Source organism: Colius striatus, chromosome 2 (assembly GCF_028858725.1).
Source record: "Colius striatus isolate bColStr4 chromosome 2, bColStr4.1.hap1, whole genome shotgun sequence".
Lineage (NCBI taxonomy): Eukaryota > Metazoa > Chordata > Aves > Coliiformes > Coliidae > Colius > Colius striatus.
In genome coordinates, this window is record NC_084760.1 from 58,494,431 (window position 1) to 58,515,850 (window position 21,420).

The window sequence follows — 21,420 nt, forward strand, 5'->3', positions numbered from 1 at the left end:
ACAATTGTTGCTGCCCTGTACTAGGGAATGTTTTCTAGACGGCTGCAGAAGTGATGGGCGCCTGCTAGTAGAGATCCCAGCAGCAGAGCCCAGGCCATTTGGGGTGAAACCTCAAAAGTGAGCAGCCACTATGAAGAGAAAGAACGAGTCTACTCCAAGTGGCATGATGAGAGAAACAAGTGGGCTATGTTGCTGGATGTAAGTGTATTATATGCAAAATGTTGTGTTCCTTGAATTTGAGTATGGAGTAGCAAACAAATTTATCAATGGAAAATGCTGTTGTTTGAAAGCTAAGACAGACAATCATACCAAATTCAGGCTTGCACATAGCCCCAGCCCTGCTCAATGTTGACTTCAACAAGAAAAGATGTGTTTGTGTGCATAGATTGTGAAGTACTTATGTTGGGAAATACATATAATTGCTTCACCTCCATGTAAAATACAACAAATATTCAGTTTGAAGAGTGGTGTTACAACATCTGTGAAGATGCAGGGTGACCATGCAAGTTTGAAGCAGGCTGACAGTGTAATCTCATTTTTGTGTCTTTGTGCAGATATACTGTAAGTTCAGCTCAGCTTTCTTTGTCTAACAGTCTATTATGTACTTTCTCAGTATGCCTACATGTAGGTTGCAAGCCTTGCTATTGACTTCCTTCCGTTATCAAAATTGGTTTTTATTGTGTTTTATAAAGCATTTTTGTTCTTTAGGTAAACTATGCAATATATTTTAATTGGCATAAGGACTTTATGCAGTAATATGTTTTTTTTCTTGCCGTGTGTGGCTAGGTCTGGAGCTGGCCTACCACTACCCTACACAGCAGGAAACAGGCTTATTTGCAGTTCCAATTTTCTGATTGCCTCCCCAAAAACCTTTTGGGTCTTTTAAAAGTTTGGGTTGTGGGTTTGTTTTGTTGTTGTTGTTGTTGTCGTTTGTTTGTTTGTTTTTTCCCGCAGCACAGGTATTTCTCTGTTTCTCACGGTCGGGGCTTCGTCTTTGCCCGCAGAGAGCCTTCCTCGTGCGGCCAGCGCCGAGGAGCGTGGCGTTCGCTCTCCCGGCGCTCACCTGGCCGCTCCCGAAGGGCGGGACCCGGCCGGCTACACGCCCGGCCCCGGTAAGCCCAGCCAGCCACCCCTCTTGTCTCAGCCTCGGTCCCCTCCTTCGGCTGTAGGTCCCGGCTCTTTACTCCCCTTGGGAACTCACGACCTCCCGTGCTCGCTCCTCTCCTGCCCTCAGCCTCGCGTCCCGGCGCGGCTGGGCGGAGAGCGGCGGGGCGGGGCGGGAGGGGTGTGTCCTGCTCCCTGGCCGGGGCACCGGGGGCTCCTTTCCTCTCACGGGCGGCGGCGGCTCACTCGCCTGGCTGGCCTGTGCCGGGAGGGGTCAGCTGCTCCGCTGACCGGGAGCCATGGCATGGGAAAGTTTGCCGCTCCTTCTGCTCCTGGCGGCGCTCGGCAGCCGAGGCCAGTCACCGCCGCCACCGCAAAGAGGTACGGGGAAGCGGAGAGCCCGTGCTTCGCTCGTCCTGGCCAGGGTTGCGGGGGGAGACGACCTTGCCACCGTTTCGTTAGCCCTTGTGGTGACGGGAGAGCCGGGGGGACGGGGACAGAGCTCGACAAGTAAACCCCCTCCTGCTGAGGAGACTCGGCTGGGGAGGGCGGCCGGGGCTGGCACGTCAGCCGGGTCGAGGAGGGCTTCTGTGGAGCTGGGAGCGTAGCCTTTAGCAGGGGCCGAGCGCTCGCACCGCGCGGAACGGCGGCCACCCCGCGTACCGCGCGCGGCGCCGCGGTCCCCGTCCGGCAGCCGTTCCGCACGCTCTGCCTCCCGCGTCAGTTCCCGCACACGAGCGTTCGCCGACAGGCAACGTGACGAGCCGGGGCGCGGCAGATGGGCTGCGTCGTGACTGAACGCGGAGGGGCGGATCACAATCGTGATGGTTGAGGGACAGCGGGACGACGTGTCCCGGTTCCCGAAGCGCCGCATAGCTTTTGCAGGCTGATCTGTGGGCATCCCCCTCCTCTGTTGGCAGCTCTGTGAGGAGAGGGAGCTTGACAGGCCGTATGGGAGCAAATGCGGGCTGCTCAGGCTGCTTTTACTTAAAGGTGGCCGTTTGGTGCGCTTAACCAGTAACAAAGCTCTTCTCGGTGTTAAAAACTAACCGTGACTGAAATAGGAGCAGAGTCAATTGCTCCCCGCACGAGTAGTCAATGTCCTACATATACAGTCATCTCCCCTTGCGCTATGTATGGGTATGTTGACACTAAGGGGTTTTGTGTTTGTTTGCTTTTTAAATTAGTGTTATGTGGCAAGAACAAAAAAGTGATGTACAGATGTGGGAGAAATAAACTTCATTAACCTTATCACCTCTCATAGCAAATCCTTAAAACTGCTCTTCACCTCATAGTATTACTTCTGGTGACTGCACTTGCTGCTCTTTACGTTTTTAGCCTTGCTAAAAAGAATTCAGTACGGAGATAGTACGGGTGTGTTAAAATAATACTAATTAAAGCCACTGGAATCACAGCTAGCTTCTTTTTGACCTTGATGTCACACTATAGGCTGAACACTTTGGATTAGGAATTTTTAGGTTTTAGGATTTACTTTAGAAAATATGATGCACTATCACTTTGAAGAAAGTGTTGCAAGCAGCTGGCACCACCTTAATACTAATAGTACCATGTGAGGATAACAGTTGATCAAATATCTCTATAAATAAAAACTCATCCAACAAACAGTGTTTAGGTAATGACTTATGGGTAAACATTGAAGACTAAGATTTTATAAGAAGAACATTTAAGATACAGTACGTTACGCACTTTCTTTTTGCCATTTTTTTTTTTTTCATCTAGCAGGCAATTCATTTTTTTTCATCTAGAAAAATACTGATTTGCCATTACTTTTAATGTTCCTCTCTCTCACCCACATACATACATACAGACACTTTTGGAGAATGTCGTTTACTTTATCTTGAGGTTTTCAACCTCTGCAGTGAAGGGAAATTATTATCTTCCTTTTAAATTAGAAGTGGGTGTCTTGAGTGTTCATCTGCTGCATCATTGATATTATAACTGGGTTCTGGTTATTCTATGAGAAGCAGTAGGCTTTTAATTAGATGTTAATAATATGGTGATGGGACCTTGTGAACCTCACAGTTGATTTCAAATGCTGGGCTGACAGATTTTTAAGCCATTTGCAGTCTTCTCAATTTCTTTCTAAGATCTGTTAGAGCTGCTAGGAGGTGCTAGCACTATGTAGATATCACTGTGTGGCCAAGGCAAAGGGATAATGGACTATCTAATGCAAAAAATTTGAAAACCCTGACTTCACTGAAGTCCTTGGGGGTTTTTAACATGTGCAAGAATGTTACCAGACCCACTGTTTGTAACGTTAGATTTACAACTTTTGCTTTTCCACTTTATAGTTATTTGTTAAGAAACATAATGTTGGAGGGTAAGTATTGCTAATTGTTAGCACAAGTAGGATGTCTGCAGAGAAAATTATGTAATAGAGCTGCAATGCTTTGAAAAATGGTATTTGAGACATCACAGTGAATTCCCATGTTGCCCTTCAGAACAGAACAGTTCAAGAACATTTTGCACCTCAAAGAAGGGAACAATCTGTAATTCTAGTTGTTTTGGTGGGGTTTTTTTGTGTTTAGTTTTTTCTTTTTTTTAAGTTGGTAAAAGAGTTACTATGGTCAGAAACCTGGAGTTAATTTAACTTCTTTTTTTTTTTTTTTTTTTCCCCCAGCTGCACATGTTATTTGTTCTTCTGTTGTTTGAACATTCAGTAGTCATGTAGAATTTATCATTAAATAGAAGAATCATATTCAGAAAGGCATGTGCATTCTGTAACAGTGTTTCTTAAAGGTATGCATAACTTGAAGTTAAGGCGAACTTACTGAAGTGCTATATAATGTTCCTTTTGAATCTCAGTTCATCTTCTTTCCTATGAAATGTGAGAGAAAATAGTAGCAGTTTAGAAAGGAATAAAAAACTTGCTTTTGATCTTGGAAAATTCATCCTTTTATTAACAGGTCTAAGTATCTATTACTAGAGAACTGAAGCTATAGAGCTATGAGAGGTGTGAATAGTAGGGTCAGAGCTAAGAAACACCCACTGCACAGTAACTTGATCTGTGGTGTCAGCTGTTGACGTCAGTGGAGATCACTTGTGGAGCACAGGTGTTTCTTAGCATATCACAAATCGGAAATGTAAGTTGACTCCAAGAAGTGATGTATATAGGATGCTTAGAAAGTCAAAATGAAGTTTCTCACTTGAAAGAGAAATGAAGGGTGAATGTCAGCCTAGTGTTAGAAGAATGTGACTGGTGCCAGCCTGTTATGGATGGTGGCAAGTTGGTCAATTTTTTTAAATCCATCCATAGGTTACATTTGTTAAATGAGTATTCAGGGTTTAGTTCAAAACTATTCTCTGTGTTATCTTGTGGAAATGAGAAAAAGTTACATGATTCCATCCCATATAGGTATATGTGTGAATATTGTGCTCTGAAAGGCCAAAAGAGAAGGATAATGGGATATAATTTTAATATTTCACATAGTAAGTTTGAAGAATGATGCGTGGATTTAGATTCTTTGTTTCTATAGAAAAAAAAACCAAACCCTCAGATGCTTGGTTAACATAACCTGATAAAGCAAAAGTGAACTCTTCTGTTTCTTTGGCTTAAGGTCAGTTTTCAAAGATGACCAACCTGCAAGCCGTAATGTTGGTATAGAGAGCATTTCCATCATGGTTGATAGCATTCAAAATCCTTTCAAAAGATCTGCTGACTCTATTTGGAGAATGATGCTTGTAAATGATTTAGTTTGCATTGGAAAGAATGATGTTGGTAAATTTACTTTCTGCTTTCCCAGGAGAACAAGGCTTAGGCGATTCCTCTGTTTATCAGCTTGGTATCACGTAAATAAATTTTGAAGAAGTAGTCCAATATCAACCAAATCTGACAGCAATGTAAAATCTTTAGGATAATCAGTGAAAATCAATGGCTATTTTGGAGAAAGAGCCCCAAAGTACTTTATTTTCTGTGAGAGAAAGGGTAAAATTTAGCCATTTTCTAATCCATTCTGTCTGGTTAGTCAGTGTATGTAGGGCTCTGGCTTCAAGAATGTGAGGGAGATGATCTGTTGTGGATAGGGCAGATGTCTTACATTGAGTAAAATTCTGTGTATATATTTTTTTAAAGATTTTATAACAGGTAACAAGCCTTTCACTGAAGTTGTACTACAGTATAGTACACCTGGTGTGTACCCTTTTTACATTCATCCTACATGCTACTATTTTTTTTTTTCAGATAGACTTTTGGTGATTTGGAAATTAAGATTTTTTGTTTTTCTATTTTCTTTTTAAAATATATATTTAAATTTTTAAATGTAAGTATATAAGATCAGTTCTAGAAACTCTCTGAATTAATTACTGCTGCTGGATCATCAGGGATTAATAAAAAATGTTGGGAAATGCTGCTTTCAGAAATACGTTGTGAGAGCCCAAAACTTTTTACTTCAAAGTTGTTGTCCATATAGTTTAATTCTTTTCTTACAGTTTAATAAGTGTTTGAGAAAATTAAAGCAGAGGGTATTAAGATATGTTTCAAGTTTAAAATGAGGGAAAGGAAAATATAGTAAGGGCTAGTTTAAAATATTAGAAATAAGTAGAATTGCATAGACTGATTGGAGACATGAATTTGTGTGTTTTTTGTGACATGCTTTAACTTTAAATATGCACAGCCAAACTCAATGAGGTAGATCTTGTACAAGACATGTGAATTTCTCCAAGCAACAAATAAAAACAAGGCATGCACTTCATGTTTTAAACCCTTATTATTATTTTTTCCTCCTACTAGTTTTTTGCAGGAATCTTTCTTATTAGGGTTGGAAATCTGAAGTCAGAACAGTGGTTCTCTAGCCTGTTCCAAAAACCTGCTTCTTTAATACAGCAAACAATCACTTTTAATTAATTCAGGCTGCAGGAAGAAATCCACCCACACATGTTCTAATTTCTTATCCATCTACTTGGCCTGTCAGTTTTTGGAGATTATAGTATTTTGGAATAAGAGGAAGGATGAATTCCTGGTGCAGGCTTCCTCTTTTTTTTTTTTTTTTTTTCCCCACCTGAAGTCCAAACTCTGTATTTAAAGGTCAGGAATGGTGACAGGACACGAATACATGCAAATATGAACCAGTTGGCATACCTGATTATCTCCTTTTTTTTCCTCAACTTTTTTCTTAGATAATAAGCCCTTAATTGTTGGACATTTTCCTCCTGAATGAGAACTCTGTCTGGAATATCTGAGAGCTCACATGTCATGCACTAACAACTCAGGCAACACTTAAAATAATGCAGACCAAATTTTACTTACAAATTTAAAATACAGACAAATATGTTAACTTTGCTAAACTTTGTATTGACTCCATCCATGTCTTTGAAACATGAAGGAGAGTTCCTTGAAGTTTGGCAATAAAACTGGTTCATAAGCTGACTCCTGCTCAGGACTGCATGTTATTTATTAACTTGTACAGCTACTGTAATTGATAGCCAATTCCTAGTTACTGGTTTTCTGCATTTTTGAGTAATCCTCAATCCAAAAATATAGATAAGAGAGGTGCCAAAGAAAATGGCAATGATTTTGGACCATGTCTGTACCATGGCTAAGGTAGAGATTAGAACTTTTTTTTTCTCTCAATTTTTTTAATAGATGATAAAATTTCTAGAAAAACTGTGTGTGATTTTTGTGCTGAGACATAAAGATCTCTCGGGAGTCTTGCAAAACTCAAAACAAATATCTGTTACTACCCTCATTTTTTTTCAGCAGTTTAGTCTCCATTAGTTACACCTTAGCATCACAAGGATTTTCCTAGGACTCTGCTCCTTGCCAGATTCCTCTAGCAGACATTAGCTTTGAATCAGACCTTGTAATAACATTAGACTGTAAAGCAGCTGTAGCAGTATTATGCCAGGGAAGTCTTGTGAAACCTCGGGAAGAATAATGAACATTCCTATGGAGTGGATTATCCAAATGCCATTGCAATGCCTTGTTCTGTCCCAACTGAGACATATGTCTACTACTATTATAATTCATGGACTTAAGATGTAATAAAAAAGAAAAATGCCCCAAATTGAACAAAATAGGATGTAAAAAAAGACACTTTTTTTTTTTTTAATGGCAAATCTTGTCATTCTTCACCTACCCCAATGAGTGGGACTTGTCTTTCGGGTCAATTAGAAAGAAGCAGTGGAATTCTTCATCAGAAAAGTTTGGAAAATGCCTCTTAACAATGTTTCCTATTGCTGCAGGAAGCTAGAGCAAAGCTGGGGGTTGGAAATAAGGATCTTAGCGGTGCAAGAGGAAGAAGTCAGAAGGGCCATTTTTTTCTGCACAGTTCCAGTGAGAGTAAGAGTTGATTTAGGATTTAATGGGGTTTTCCACATATACAACAGCTCCTCAGATGAACCCTGGCACTTCCAAATGCCACTTTCACTCAGGCTACCTTTAGGTTTTGATGGAAGATGCTGAACATGGTAGTGTATCCCTCTGTTTATGCTGGCTACTCAACAGTCTGTCATTCTCTTCAGCAGAAACATCTGAATAATCTCTATTATAGGGATATGCGTTAATGTATTAACTTTTTTTGAGTATATAGTACACTGAGAATACAGAACTACTGCTGTAAATTTGTTACTGAATAACTTTCAGTCTGGGAGAAGGAACAAATAAAGAGTATTCTTTGTACATACTAGTATGTTTCTAAATATGTATGATAAAATACTAGGTTGCAGTGATAACTATTTTGTGCATTGTCTAAAGCTGTCTCCAATGGTAGGGACTCTGAGTACTCTGGATTCCTCTGACAGCCAGAGCAGTCAATGAAACAAGAAGAAACCTGTGTCTCTTAAAGAATGCAAAGTAACGTAAATGAAAGAGAAAGTGCTTTTGAGTTCGATATTTGAAACTGCCAGGAATTGAGCATATATGTTTGTGGAAATTCCAGAGCTGGTGATTTGAGCATGATGCAGTTGCATGTCTGATTGGGTTATGTGAATTAGACATGCATCTTTTGTAGTGGCCACAAAAAGGTGATTGCAGAGCACTGGAAGTATACTTTGTATATTTAACTTTGAACCATCATTGACAATACTGAATTTGTCAATATTACTTGAAAAAATAAATTCTTGGTACAATTTCATCTCTGTGGATAATGTAGTCACCTCTTATGACAACTGTGGAAAAACCCCAGTCATCTATATAAGAATTTCTCTTCACAGTACATGGCATAAACCAGACTATTTCTCATTGGCTTTTGATTTTTTTCTATAACTGGAGGATATTTTCTTTTAATCATTCCTTTTTGAAGAAGAATGAGCCCTGACACAAAAAGGCTTTCTTTACCATGGGGAAAAAAACCCATACATTTAATTAAAAAAAAAAAAAAATTGTAATATGCACACTGAATTCTTCTCTTAAGCACACTGTCTTTCTGCAGCTGAGCACAGCCTTCTGGATTAGTTCCATTGTATTAAGATTGTGTGTTGTGTCTGTGGATGGGTTTAGGGTCTGTATAAGTGTGCTTCTGCCTTCCAGTCACTTTTGGTATGCTTATATTGTAAATATAGCAAATATTTTCTAAATTCAGAGTAGGTGGGAAGCTTTTACACACATACCTTATAATTATTGATTATGCATGCAGCTTGAGTTTCCTCCCCCAGCTGCAGCTTTCACATGAAGAATAAGGCAGTCATTTGCCAACAAAATTAATAGTTAAATGCTTGTATCAACTTCATAGCTTGTTAACAAGAGGGGAAATGCACTGAATCTGCTTGCCATATTGGAAGGTGTTGTTTAAAAGTGACTTTGAAGATCACAGTTTAATTGGTGAAAGAACTTCGGTGGCACAGAAAGATGACAGGAAAAACAACAACAATCATCATCATTATCATTATCATCAAGAGCTTATGTCAGTTCTTGGGGACATTAGACACTGTCCCAGAAGAATAAAGTGGAACTCAAGTTGTTATACTGAGTCATTTGTCTATTCATTGAAGATACATCTTATCCTTTGGTCAATCTTGTTACTCTAATTATTTCACTTTTGTCTGTCCTCCTTAGATGGTAATACCTAAAGGTATCAATGGATGCAGCCGTGTTTTAATATATTGCTTCATCATGATACTAACACATCTGTAGCTGTTTGTACAGTACTTTGCTTCTACTTAAAGTATCTATTTGTCCCAAAATATATGTGTAAAAACTACTGTGATTCAAAGGTGGTAATAGATTCTTATGCCTGGTTTTGCTGGTCTGCTTTTTGCCTTCACCTGTAGTCTTATGTCTTGATTAAGTCTTGTAATGTAACTTAAAATAGTAAAATTACATGTATGTCATCCATAAGAGAGAGATCAGTGCTTGGTTTAGTACTTTCCTTTGGACAGAGAGTAAAATTGTGTGTGTATTTCTTTGCATAGTGTTGCTATGTTTTTCATTACCTATACAAAATCTATTTTTTATTTTAGTAATTTCTGACTTTAAATTTGGAAACGTGGCTTACTGATACATGTAGAATTTGACAGTGCACATCTTAAAAACAGTGTTTGAGGAACATAAGGTACTTTTTGAGGGGAAAAGCTTGGGAGAAAAGGCTATTTATGTTTGTCTACAAGAGCCAAAATAAAAATAGTTAGATGTTCTTTAAGGTGACTGCTAATAAAGCAAGCTTTTTGTTTCAGAAATTAATCTGTACTGATATTAAACCTTGTCTTTTTATTTCAATCTCTCTAGAATTAACACAGAAGTGCTGAATATACAGAAGGTAACATGGTGCTGGATCACATGTATAAAGTAGTTCAAGAGAAAAACTGTGACGATGAGCAAGCTAATGGAAGACATAGATTAATTTCTGTTTCTGTTTAGCTTTACAGTGGACTTATACAGCTGAAGCCCTCAGGGTTTTGATCTAAACAGAAGATACAGAAGAATAGAAATGTGGATTTATGAAGTTATCAAGTATAATATCAGTATAATATTTGATATTAGCAAGAAAATGTTTGTGGAATCAGCTTAGGTGTAGCCTGGTTAAGGCTGATGGGCTGTATACAAAATAGATATTTGAGATTTATGGAAGGATGTAAAGAACTTGGTGTGAAAGTGCTGATAATGACATAATATAGCCAATATAGGTTATTGGTGCTGAGAGACATGGTTTAGTGATGGGCTTGGTAGTGCTAGGATAATGGTTGCACTTGATCTTAAAGATCTATTCCAACCAAAATGATCCTGTGATGTTATGATTGAGTTGTGGAACATGTTATATGAACAGCCTCACAGAGGTGAAATGGAAGCTGACAAATATTTCTGTTAAAAAAACCCTCACACAGTGAACTTGCAACTATGGATTTAGAACTGGATATAGTTATAGACCCAACAAAGAATAGAATTAGTAAATCTGTGGATAAATATGTTGTGCTGGCAAGAGCCAGAGTGGCTTTTGTGTGTTTATGTATAGCTAAACCTTCAAAGAATTTGTGTTAGTCACATCAATAAGGGTGACTGTGTTAGACTTGGGTTTTCAGAAGAACATTTGAGAATATGCCTGTGCATCTTAAACTGTGGTATCATAGAACTCAAAAACTAAGAACTCAATTTATGGAAGAATGCACAAAGCTTTTATCAAGATATATGCCTGTCTGGGATGGAATTAGTCTTAAATTGAATTGATAGATGTGAACATTAGTTATATTGGAAGCTATTTGGTAATTTGTTGTAGTACTAGTAGTGGTCTGCAGGTCCTCCTTCCTTCAATTAATGTGAGAAAATGCAACATTCAGTTAAAGAAGATTCAGCCAGTGTCTTTTGACTCAGTTATTAAAGATCCCGTAAGTATCAAGTTTTCTGCCTTATCTAACTGTTAGCTGCTATGAGTCCTCAGGAATTCCAGTTCTACAGATTGTATTTATAGATCATGGTTTTTCATTTGAATCTCTCCATCTCTATGGGAGATGGGATAATTCATAGGCGGACTACTTAAAAAATGGTGAAATCTGTTACAGCTCAAGTGTAAGCTCTGCTTTTAGTCTTCTATCTTAGTTCTGTGCATTTATGAAACAAATCAGTTGCATCGTTCTCATGCAAGAAATTTTCATTGTCTCACTTTTCCTTCATTTTAGTTGCAAATATTTTCATAGGAACACTTATGCCTGGAAACAGAAATAATCACAACACAAAGAATTCCACCACACAGGCAGTTTGAATAAATTAGGATAAATAAGGGTTAAACAGTTTTGATATATGTTGTTACCCTGACTTGTTGGTAAATGCAGAGTGAAAACAACCCCTACTATAACATACATAATGTGGACTTTAACTACTACCTCTCTTCCTCTGTTATTACCAGTCTTTATTTATGTTTATATGTTGCTGTTATGACAACAGAGATTTTTCTTCCCAGTAACTGTTGCATGGGCTGTCAGTTTTGTCCAAAAGAAGCTGAGCTGCAAAGTAGTGTATGCTTAAGAGTACTTAGTCCCCCCAGGGTCAAAAGGAACATTTATATTGTTCAGGTGTGTGACTTTGAACATGATGTGTGAAGGGCACTTTTTTAGACTTTTTTTGTCACATAGAATAGAGTTGTTTTTAGGAATTGGAAGGAATTTTGGATACATGGCATGAAAAGAAATATTTCCAATTAGTTGAAAATCTACCGATTAATGAATCCATTAATCGATCTAAGTACCTCTGTAATACATTTAGTTTCAAAGTGAGCCAATGTTATTAAGACAATCTAGAATAAAATGAAATTACTCTGCTCAATCTGATTCATAAACTCAAATAATTATTAAATTTCATATTAAAAGCCATTATATTCTGCACAGCAGACCTCTAAATCTCTTCTGTAATTTGTTTAAAAATGTAACATTTATCTACAGCATCAAAGTTCTTGTACAATTATTTTCTAGAAGTCAAACAGAACTTATGTATTCTCTGTCAAACCAAATCCACAAAGTCCAAGGAAATATTTTTTTTCATTCGCTATTTGGTTTTCCATTATGCTGGTTAGTTGAAATATCTGAATAAAATACCTAGTGGCATGTACTGTGTACTCATTTTAGTGTCAAAGTTAGGTTTGTTTGAATTATAGAATCATGGAAGTGTTTAGTTTGGAAAAAAGCTTTGAGATCGAGTCCAACCACTAACCTACCACTGCCAAGTTCACCACTAAACCATGTCCCTAAGTGTTCCATCCACACATATTTTAAATACCTCCAGGGTCCTGAAGTTACAGTGAAATTCTATTGACTTCCTCATGGCGAAAATTTCATTCCCAGTCCTTATAAAAAGGGCATGCAACCCAGAAAACAACACTGTGTTCTGTCTTAATGTTCTGCTGAACATAAATGTGTGTAAGTAGTTTATCTCCACAATTATGGAAAAAACAAGAGGAGCGAGAGGGTTCTAAGGGCTGTCAGAATGAAAAGTTAAACTGAAGCATTACCTGTAGTTGAAAACTAGGGAGCGAGTTACTATGGACAGCTATTAAGAAACATTTAGTGTTGTTTCATGTTTAAATGAGGTTTTACTTCTTTTCATCTTTGTATCAGTTCCCTTGACTTTATAATGTTAACTAAATAATGAACAAAACCAATAAGCTTTTCATATAATCTAATTGTGGAAATGCCATGCAAGGGGAAGTTCTTTAAAATGACATACACAGATGCGTAGTAATATTTTCTGTTAGGAATTAAACTTGTCTGTGTCCAAGCTGAGATGTTTTCACTTTATCATCTGAGCTGAAGAAACAGCTGTTCTAAATCTGTGAGGATCAAAATATTGATTGTCATGTCATCAAACTGTACTTCAAAATCCCACTTTTCCGTTTCATGATCATTAATCACTCCCTCATGCACTTAGAAGTGTATGTGTGCTTTATGAAAAACTTAACCAATGGTGATTTAAAATAGATATGTAATTCTTTATAGACAAATAATTATTATAATATTTACCCATGCAAAGAAATGTCAGCAAGGGATTCAACAGTTATTGGATTATTAGAGGTTTATTCTAAAATAATTTACATTTATTAGCAAAACTTGTTTTATCTGGCATCTTACTTTAGATTTTCAGGTGGAATTAACGTATAAAAGTGTATTTAGGCTTATTTGACCTAAAAAGATTTCAATATATGATACTTTTCAGCCTTAGTTTCCATTAGGAAATGTAATTGTTGTGAAAGAAAATGAGTGTATTTGTTTTAAATAAGGTAGTCATGGGTTTAATTTTTTTTTTAATTAACAAACACAAGCTGTTTTCTTCTATAATATCTGTGCAGCTTTTTTATAAAACAAACCCTGACATTTTAACCTATTTTTGCTCTAATTATTGTTAGAGCATGTTGTATTTTACTGAAATCTTCCATATTCTTAACTCAGTTTTTGTCCCAGTGTGATGTACAGTACAATGGAGGACTTTGATTTCAGGACAATGTATGTTACTCTACTGAAAATGCAACATATATAATATTTAGAATGACCTCGTATTGCTAAGATACATTAAAATTTCAATTGAATTAATTAGCTAGGATTTTCCAAATTTGAGTGAATCTGTTCTTTCAGTGCTAGGCTATGGATATAGGCCTGAGATATAGACCGTGTAGTTTAAAGCTGACAGATTGGCTGCTAGGCATGGCCTAGCTGTGGCAATACAGACTGATTTATTGTAAGGAGAAACACATAAGGACATCTAGCTATTTTCAGGTACTTGGCTTTTTGAAACAATATTTTTAAGAACATTTTAAATTAGAGACAGGTCATACTTCCCACTCTTGTAAGAAGCCTTTTGTGTTCCAATGTTATTTATCTTCCATCCCCTTTCTCTATGGAATGTCTCTGCATAACTCCCATTAAGTGGAATTTCCTTGTATCTGTCTAGAATAGAGATCTACATGGATGGTAAGCTGAGCTATTCTTTCTACATTCATAAATAAAACTTGTACCCTGCTATTCAGATAAGTGCATTGTACTTCTGATATGGTGGATATATAATGGAATACCGAATCAATTTTATTATTCTATTAACATTTAAAAATCTACCAAGTTCATGACTTCTGCCCACAGAAGAACTGTCTTTGGATCTGAGTTTACTTGATACAAGACCTGAAAAGAAAAAAAAGAGATGCATACATCTCAACTAGTTTTGTTCATGGTTTGGTCTTCAGCTTGATAAAAAAGGCTCAAGGGAATTATTTCAGTAGGTCTAGAAACTGAAGTAGTGTTTCTCTTGGGAATATGTTGTCTGAGAAGAACATTTGTTTGTGCACCAACTTCTCTCTTTTTCTCAGAAAAAGTGGCAGTTTTAATGTGTTTTTGAAAGGAAGAGGTACTCTTGTCCAGAATGTACTTTTAAAAAGCAGAAACATTTTGGAAGACGTGCTCTCGTACTGGATGGTTTATTGTTGCATTCAATTACTTATGTGATGTATAATTATTTGTTTTGTTTACTATCTGTAATTGATCTGATTGAGTCATACTGACCCAAACAGAGAGTCTGGGGTCAACTTTCCTTCCCAGATAGCAGTATTTCAGCACAATATTCCAGGAAATTCTTCTGACTGATGCTTTTTAAGCAATGCTTGTCATTATGTACAGATACGTGTATTTCAAATAAATCCTGCTATTATGGTCTTTGTGAACATGGATTATTAGCTCCTTGCCTGTATCAGTTGACTAGAAAAGTAGCAACGTGGCAAGCATGTGCTTTTGAAATACAGTATTTGTGTTAAAGCAATCCTCAGTGGTGTAGAGGGAATGGTGCAGCTGTCTGTGGAAGGCACTGTGTAAATAGAGATATTGTCTTTCACTTAAGACTGCTACACTTTCAGTATTCTTATTCTATAAATGCTTACATGCTCAGGAGGGGATATTCGAAAAATAGTTGATATTAGTGGAATGCTTTGTGTTTCAGAGTCAGACTCTAAAAGGACAAGTAGTGCATAAAGGATGTAGAAGTTTAGTGGCCTTCTAAATCAGGTCACAGTATGCTTTTTTTGTCTTCACTAAGAAGCTTTTGCAAACTTGATACTTGAATAGTGTAAACAGGAAGTTATAAATTTTAAAAAAGGTTAAAATAATGTCCTAGATTTGCATTTGGATTTTGTTATCAGTCTTAAAATGCTACCCAGAGAAACAACATGCAACATGGAAAATCTGATAATGTTGTGAGTCTTTCAACCTTATGCATTCTAATCTGAGCATCGTTTCCTGTAGTATTGCTGATATGCCAGATAAAACAAGCTTGGATCCAAAATCAACCTCTGTTATAAATGGATGCTCTCTATTATCCTTATTTGTCCTATAATCTATGATTAACTGTTCCCTATCACAAAGGGAGAAACATTATTGTATTCAGGTTGGTGTGTAGACTTGTTTCCAAATGATAAACAATTGCATTTTACAGGATCATTTAGTTCAAATGCAGTTAAGTATTATTTTGTGCTATATATAAGTGCAGAAATACTCTTATCCAAAGCAATGTCTTCAGGGTAACTAACTGCTTTCATATTTCTTCAATGGCAGTAAAACTTTCACTGTGATGATGAAATTGCTGTGATTTGGCTTCCTCAAAGTAAGCATTTTTTTTCATTTAGTTGAAATGATGTACAATAGATAAGATTGTCAGTAAAACTAAACTCTAACAGCAAAATTTGGTATGAACAAATTTATTTATTTTGCTGTCTGAGTGCTGAATAGAGTTTGTGAATAAAAATACCAAGATCTTTTCCCTTCCTTTCCTTTTTTCCCTTCTGCTTGGGCATACTTCCATCACAAGTTTAGATGTGAATTCCAAAATCAACATTTCATTTTTACACTGAGAGCACTTGAGTGTCTTTCTGTGCTAAAATATGTAGAGTTACACAATAGCCTCCCATTTCACTTAAGCATTTTCATATTTGTAAAGATCAAGTCAGTTTCAGGAGGAATGCTGCTGTCTCTCATGCAAGAAATGTCTTAACATTTTATTTCTCTAACAACACAAGGCATATCAGAAGCATAACCAAAAAAAAAAAGAGCTACCATAGAAACTCAAGCCACTGAGACATAAAATGTTGGAGGAGGTATCTGTGCTAGTCAACATTAGGCATGTAGCTTGAACAGAGAGATATTCGTCTTATCAATCATTAATATAGTTAACTTCTTTCATACTGCACTTTGGAGTACAATTCTGAGGTGCTACAATTCATCTACCAAAGGAGATTTGCTCTTATATAAAGAGATTAATTGCCCCCAATTTAGGTACATTACTTTCTTGTCTGATACCCAGATACTGTTAGAAAAAAGAACAGATGATGAGGAAAGAAATTTAAAAACTCATCTAGCTTTTTTTTTAATCGCTGTCATTTTTGAGTATCACAGGATGGCCATATTTTGTGTATATCTTGCTACAAGTACTGCAGGCAAATGGAAGTTTATTCAACAAAGAGATGGAACTATAGTTTTCAGTGGTAAAACTGATAATAGAAATCAACTACTAGTGTCTTCTATAGCCACTTTATTACACAGCTATATTCACTGAGAATTAAAAAGACATAGTTTAAATTTGCTTTATAGCTCAGCTTTTCTGTAAAGAAATTGCATCAGTAAAATATTACTTGCAGCTGTATTTACAGTTCGGTGATATTAGTTAAAGAATGCTATTATGAAAGGAGGGCAAGAATATTTCTCTCATTTTGAAATGCATGTAAGTTGCATTTAGAAAAGAGGTACGATCATTGCAAAATCTGGTATATAAATCATATCTATTAGATGTACATCACCAGTACACAATGTCTCACGACTATTCCCATGGTTTTTTTTCCTTCCTTTTCCTTTGGAATCTCCCCTTTCGGAGGACAGGAAGGGTGTTTAGTATGTTCCTCATAAAAACTCTGATTTTTAGCAAGGGGTAAATTGCCACATGTTCTGAAGCTTTCTGCGGAAAAGTGGGAAAGGTTTCAGTTATTTTCTCAAATCTCCAAGTGCACAGGATATGATCAGAAATTGTGGAAATGTGATTTTATGTTGTAAAATGGAAATGTTGTGTACAAAAAGACTGTATTTGCATAGCATGACAAATCCTGAATCTTGCTGTGAAAGGAGCAGTTATGAGCTCCATTAACTTCAGAGAATAGATGTCGTTCATCCTTACTACCTTACTAGATTTTCATAGTTTTATTTGAAAAGAACTTGGCGATCTTGTCACTGAACTTCAATATAGAAAATATAATGTACCTGTTTTCCTTTGAGATTACTTTCTGTCTAAAGCTAAGCCGACAGAAGATTCTTTGCGTCAATAGAATCAGACAATTGTATTGGAAATTCTGCTTATCTTTTTGAGTACATGAATGCATAACCTAGGAGTCAATATTGAGGTCATGATGACTGTCAAGGATTCTTTCAGTATGTGTGGTCAGTGGGCTAGCACAACTGAATACCTTTTCAACATGCTTAAATTTTTGGCATGTAGAAATTTGAGAACTAGGAGAGGCAGGATTTATGGAGCGTGTGAAACATATATAAAGTTACCTGATGAGCACAGGCTTCTATGAACATTTTTAAGAAATGTTATTAGAATCATAGAATCATTATGATTGCAAAAAACCTTTAAGAACATCAAGTCCAACCACTAACCTAACACTGACAAGCCCATCACTAAACTAGGTCTCTTAACGCCTCATATATATGTCTTTTAAATATCTCCAGGGATGATGATGCCACAAGCTCCCTGGGCAGTCTGTTTCGGTGCTTGATAACCCTTTCAGCACAAAAGTTCTTCCTGTTGTTCAGTGTAAACCTCCTCTGGTGCAACTTGAGCCCCTTTCTTTTTGTCCTGTTGTTCCTCACTGGAGAGAAGAGACTGACTTCTTCCCCACTACAGCTCATTTTCAGGTAGTTGTAGAGAGTGATCATGTCTCAACCGCCTCTTCTCCAGACTCAATAACCCCAGTTCTCTCAGCTGCTCCTTATAAGACTTATTCTCCAGACCCTTCACCAGCCTTTTTGCCCATCTCTGGACATGCTTCAGGACCTCAGGGTCCTTATAGTGAGAAGCCCAAAACTGAACACAGTATTCAAGGTCCAGCCTCACTAGCACCAAGTAGTGGGACAATCACATCCCTGGTCCTGCTGATCTCACTATTTCTGGCACAAGCCAAGATGCCATTGGTCATCTTGGCCACACTGCTGGATCATATTCAGTGTCTGTTGATTAACACCCCCAGATCCTTTCCTGACGAATAACTTTCCAGCCACTCTGTCCCAAGCCTGTAGCGTTGCATGTGGTTGTTGTGGCCCAGGTGCAGGACCTGATACTTGGCCTTGTTGAACCCCATGCAGTTGGCTCCATCCTGACAAAGTCCCTCAGAAGAGCTTTCCTACCCTCAAGCAAATCAACAGTCCTGCACAACTCAGTGTCTGCAAACGTACTTGATCCCTTCATCCAGATCATTAAGGTCAGGTGAACTCCAGATAACTAGGGTTTTTTTTGAAGTCTTTTATTTGAAAGAATTCATTTTTATTGGATGAAAGAGCGACAGTAGAGGTTTGTTTGTTTGTTTAATCTAGGTTTTAATGGGCATGATGAGCAGTTGTGGACACTTGATTTATTGTTTGCACTCCAAAGAGTTCATATGCTATTTCAAGATTTTAGGGGTCTACTGAGTTTCTGGATCTGACTTTCTGATGTGGTCTCTTTTCTTGAATAAAGGAAACCTTAGATTGCATATAAATTTAGTTAAGCTCAGAATTTTGAAGCAGGTATAAATTTTGGTTTTTTTTTTTCCAGAGAAAAGGGATTCAGGTTTAGGTGCAACAGTAATGATCATGGAGCACTCCAAACACTGCTCCAGTAATGGTGTTCTAGTGTTTTGCATGAAGGAATTAACAGGTGAAGAGAGTCTGTGCAGTGTGTTCACATCAGAAGCCACAAACTCAATAGAGGATTTCATCCTTAATCCTCTGACATATGTTTTAATTTATAAAAAGCTGTGTAGTTTTGGCCTTGCAACTTTCTTGCAGTGAAAGATGAAAAGTAAATGCTGCTTGCATCATTTTGTATTGCTGTAATTTTCAGACTCTTTTTATTCCTATGGTCCTCTTCTGCTATCTGAAATTAACTTGAAAATTGTTTGATATACAAATCCTACATTATATATTCAAAGATGAGGTATGGGAAACTCTAAATCTTATTTTAAACCCACAATTTTCACTAGGCCAGATATTTCATTCCTTGGAAAACAGACAGTATGAAACAGTATGAAACAAGGGAGACACCAGAAGGAACTAGCATGTTATGCTAACTTCCCTGCAAACTAGTGAATTGGGGAAAATTTGTCCAGATGATGCTATGAGGCAAATCCCTGTATCTATGGACCTGATTTCAAGCTTTTTATTCTGCTCAACTCTGTCTGATACTAGCCACAGATTTTTGTTAAGATCTTGTCATGCAAGTTTTAGAGCTTCTTTGAATGGTGATATCAACTTAGAACGAGGAGGAGAAAGTTATGCAGAATATTTAATTTTCTACACCTCAGATTCTTAAGCTGTAATTGGTCTTGTGCAGGTCAGAGAAAGATCGTGCTTTAAGGTGTCATCCCAGAGTGTCCAGCTTTAGGTCTTAGAAGTAATTGAGAAAATTGCTAAATTTGTATAACTAATTCTGGAACTTTTGGAAACTTGAATTGTTCATCCATTGAAATGAATGTCCTTCATAGTCTGGAAGCTCTCCCTGTCCAAAGCTGAAGCAGTGTGGTTAGTCTTTGACATTGTAGTACATCAGTGTCTTACTTAAAGATGAGCAGTATGAGGGTTACAGGAAGGGATGAGATCATTTATTAAACAATTTTACTTAGGGAAAATTTTGGGTGCACTAGTCTTCCTTTAGATACTAAAACCAAATATCTTAATAATCAATAGATACAGGAAAAAACTTTCAAGTTTCTACAGCCTGTAACAGTAGAAATCATTTGAAACCTCAGTAAATACTTAGGAAGTGACATTTGCGATCTGCTAATAGCCATCTTCCCTCGGTACAGAACTCTATTCAGGAAAATACGAGAAATGACTTACAGGGTGGGGAGGTGACGCTTACAGGAGTGGCAAGATCTTTAAAGAGATGAATGTGTATAGTTTGGGGGAGCAGTAAAAATTTCAGGAGCATGAACTTAGAAATCTTCTTAAAGGCTTTTGAATAATGACACAGGTCTATTGTGGACAGAAGTTACCTTTAATGAGTGCTATAGATCTGTCTAGGCATTTAAGTAGCGAATATGCTTATTTTGCCTCTGGGTACTATTGTTATATGTGCTGTCTGAAATATCCCATATATTTTGAGGATGTCTAAGGTACTCGTAAAAGCTCTTTTTTTAACATACAAAATGCAACTCCACATTCCTGATTCTTGATTCTTGAAAAAAGCGAGGTAACTGTGGCCTCTGCAAAGACATATATATTCATAAAGTAAAAAATATGCAGGCTTTAAAACTCACATAGTAGTCTTGGTTAAAATGACTGTTTTTTGAAGGGAGAATGTTCTGCTGCCTGTGAAGTTACATAAACCACCTTTTGGGGAGCATGGAAAGTCCGCAATTACAGTCAATAACATATTGAACATTATCGCTGAACTACACTGAAGTTAAGCTGCATTTGACAAAGTCAACAAGTCAATAGAGTACAGATAATTCTTTCCATCTCTCCTATATTTGAGTAGTGGTAAGTGCAGACATGCTGTGAAAGTGCAGATAAAGTGTATTTCTCTGCAGGTGGGCTCAGTGGTACTCTTATATGAAAGATACCTAGGCTGTAGTTCTGATATATGGCAGCTCTGACTTAAACTAGGCACATTTATTTGTAACATAATGCATACACAAGGAGTCTTCCTGGCAGTGGATTCAGTATTCAGTATATTGTTATAAGTTGTAGTGGTTTATGCACACACATTATTTTTACGTAAAAGTGTATATACTCATAAATATGTATTATACAGTTATGTAGTAATCTGTATATAGTCTATAATACTTGAGTGTACTATATCTATTAAGCACTGCATCCAAGAAATAGAGTGGATATTTTATATATTGAACAAACAAAAATGTAAAACGTATTACTTGAAGCTTAATCATAGAATGGTAGGGTTGGAAGGGACCTTTAGAGATCATCTAGTCCAACCCCCCTGCAGAAGCAGGTTCACCTAGATCAGGTCACGTAGGAACATGTCCAGACGGGTCTTGAGCACTCCACAACCCCTCTGGGCAGCCTGTGCCACTGCTCCATCACCCTCACAGTAAAAAAGCTTTTTCTTATATTTAAATGGAGCTTTTTGTGTTTCAGCTTCATTCCATTACTCCTTGTCCTGTTTTAGCTACTATAGAAAAAAGGGATGTCCCAACCTCC

General features: G+C 37.3%; 1 protein-coding gene across 1 annotated transcript in view; it reads left to right on the top strand.

The window, feature by feature from the left end:
• The first annotated feature begins 1,382 nt into the window (after positions 1 to 1,382).
• LAMA2 (laminin subunit alpha 2) overlaps positions 1,383 to 21,420 on the top strand; it is a 361,557-nt gene continuing 341,519 nt past the window's right edge. Inside the window, exon 1 of the mRNA XM_061990653.1 lies at positions 1,383 to 1,485. Within this exon, the coding sequence (XP_061846637.1) occupies positions 1,404 to 1,485 (82 nt within the window). The 5' untranslated portion in view covers positions 1,383 to 1,403. The remainder of the gene's footprint in view (positions 1,486 to 21,420) is intronic.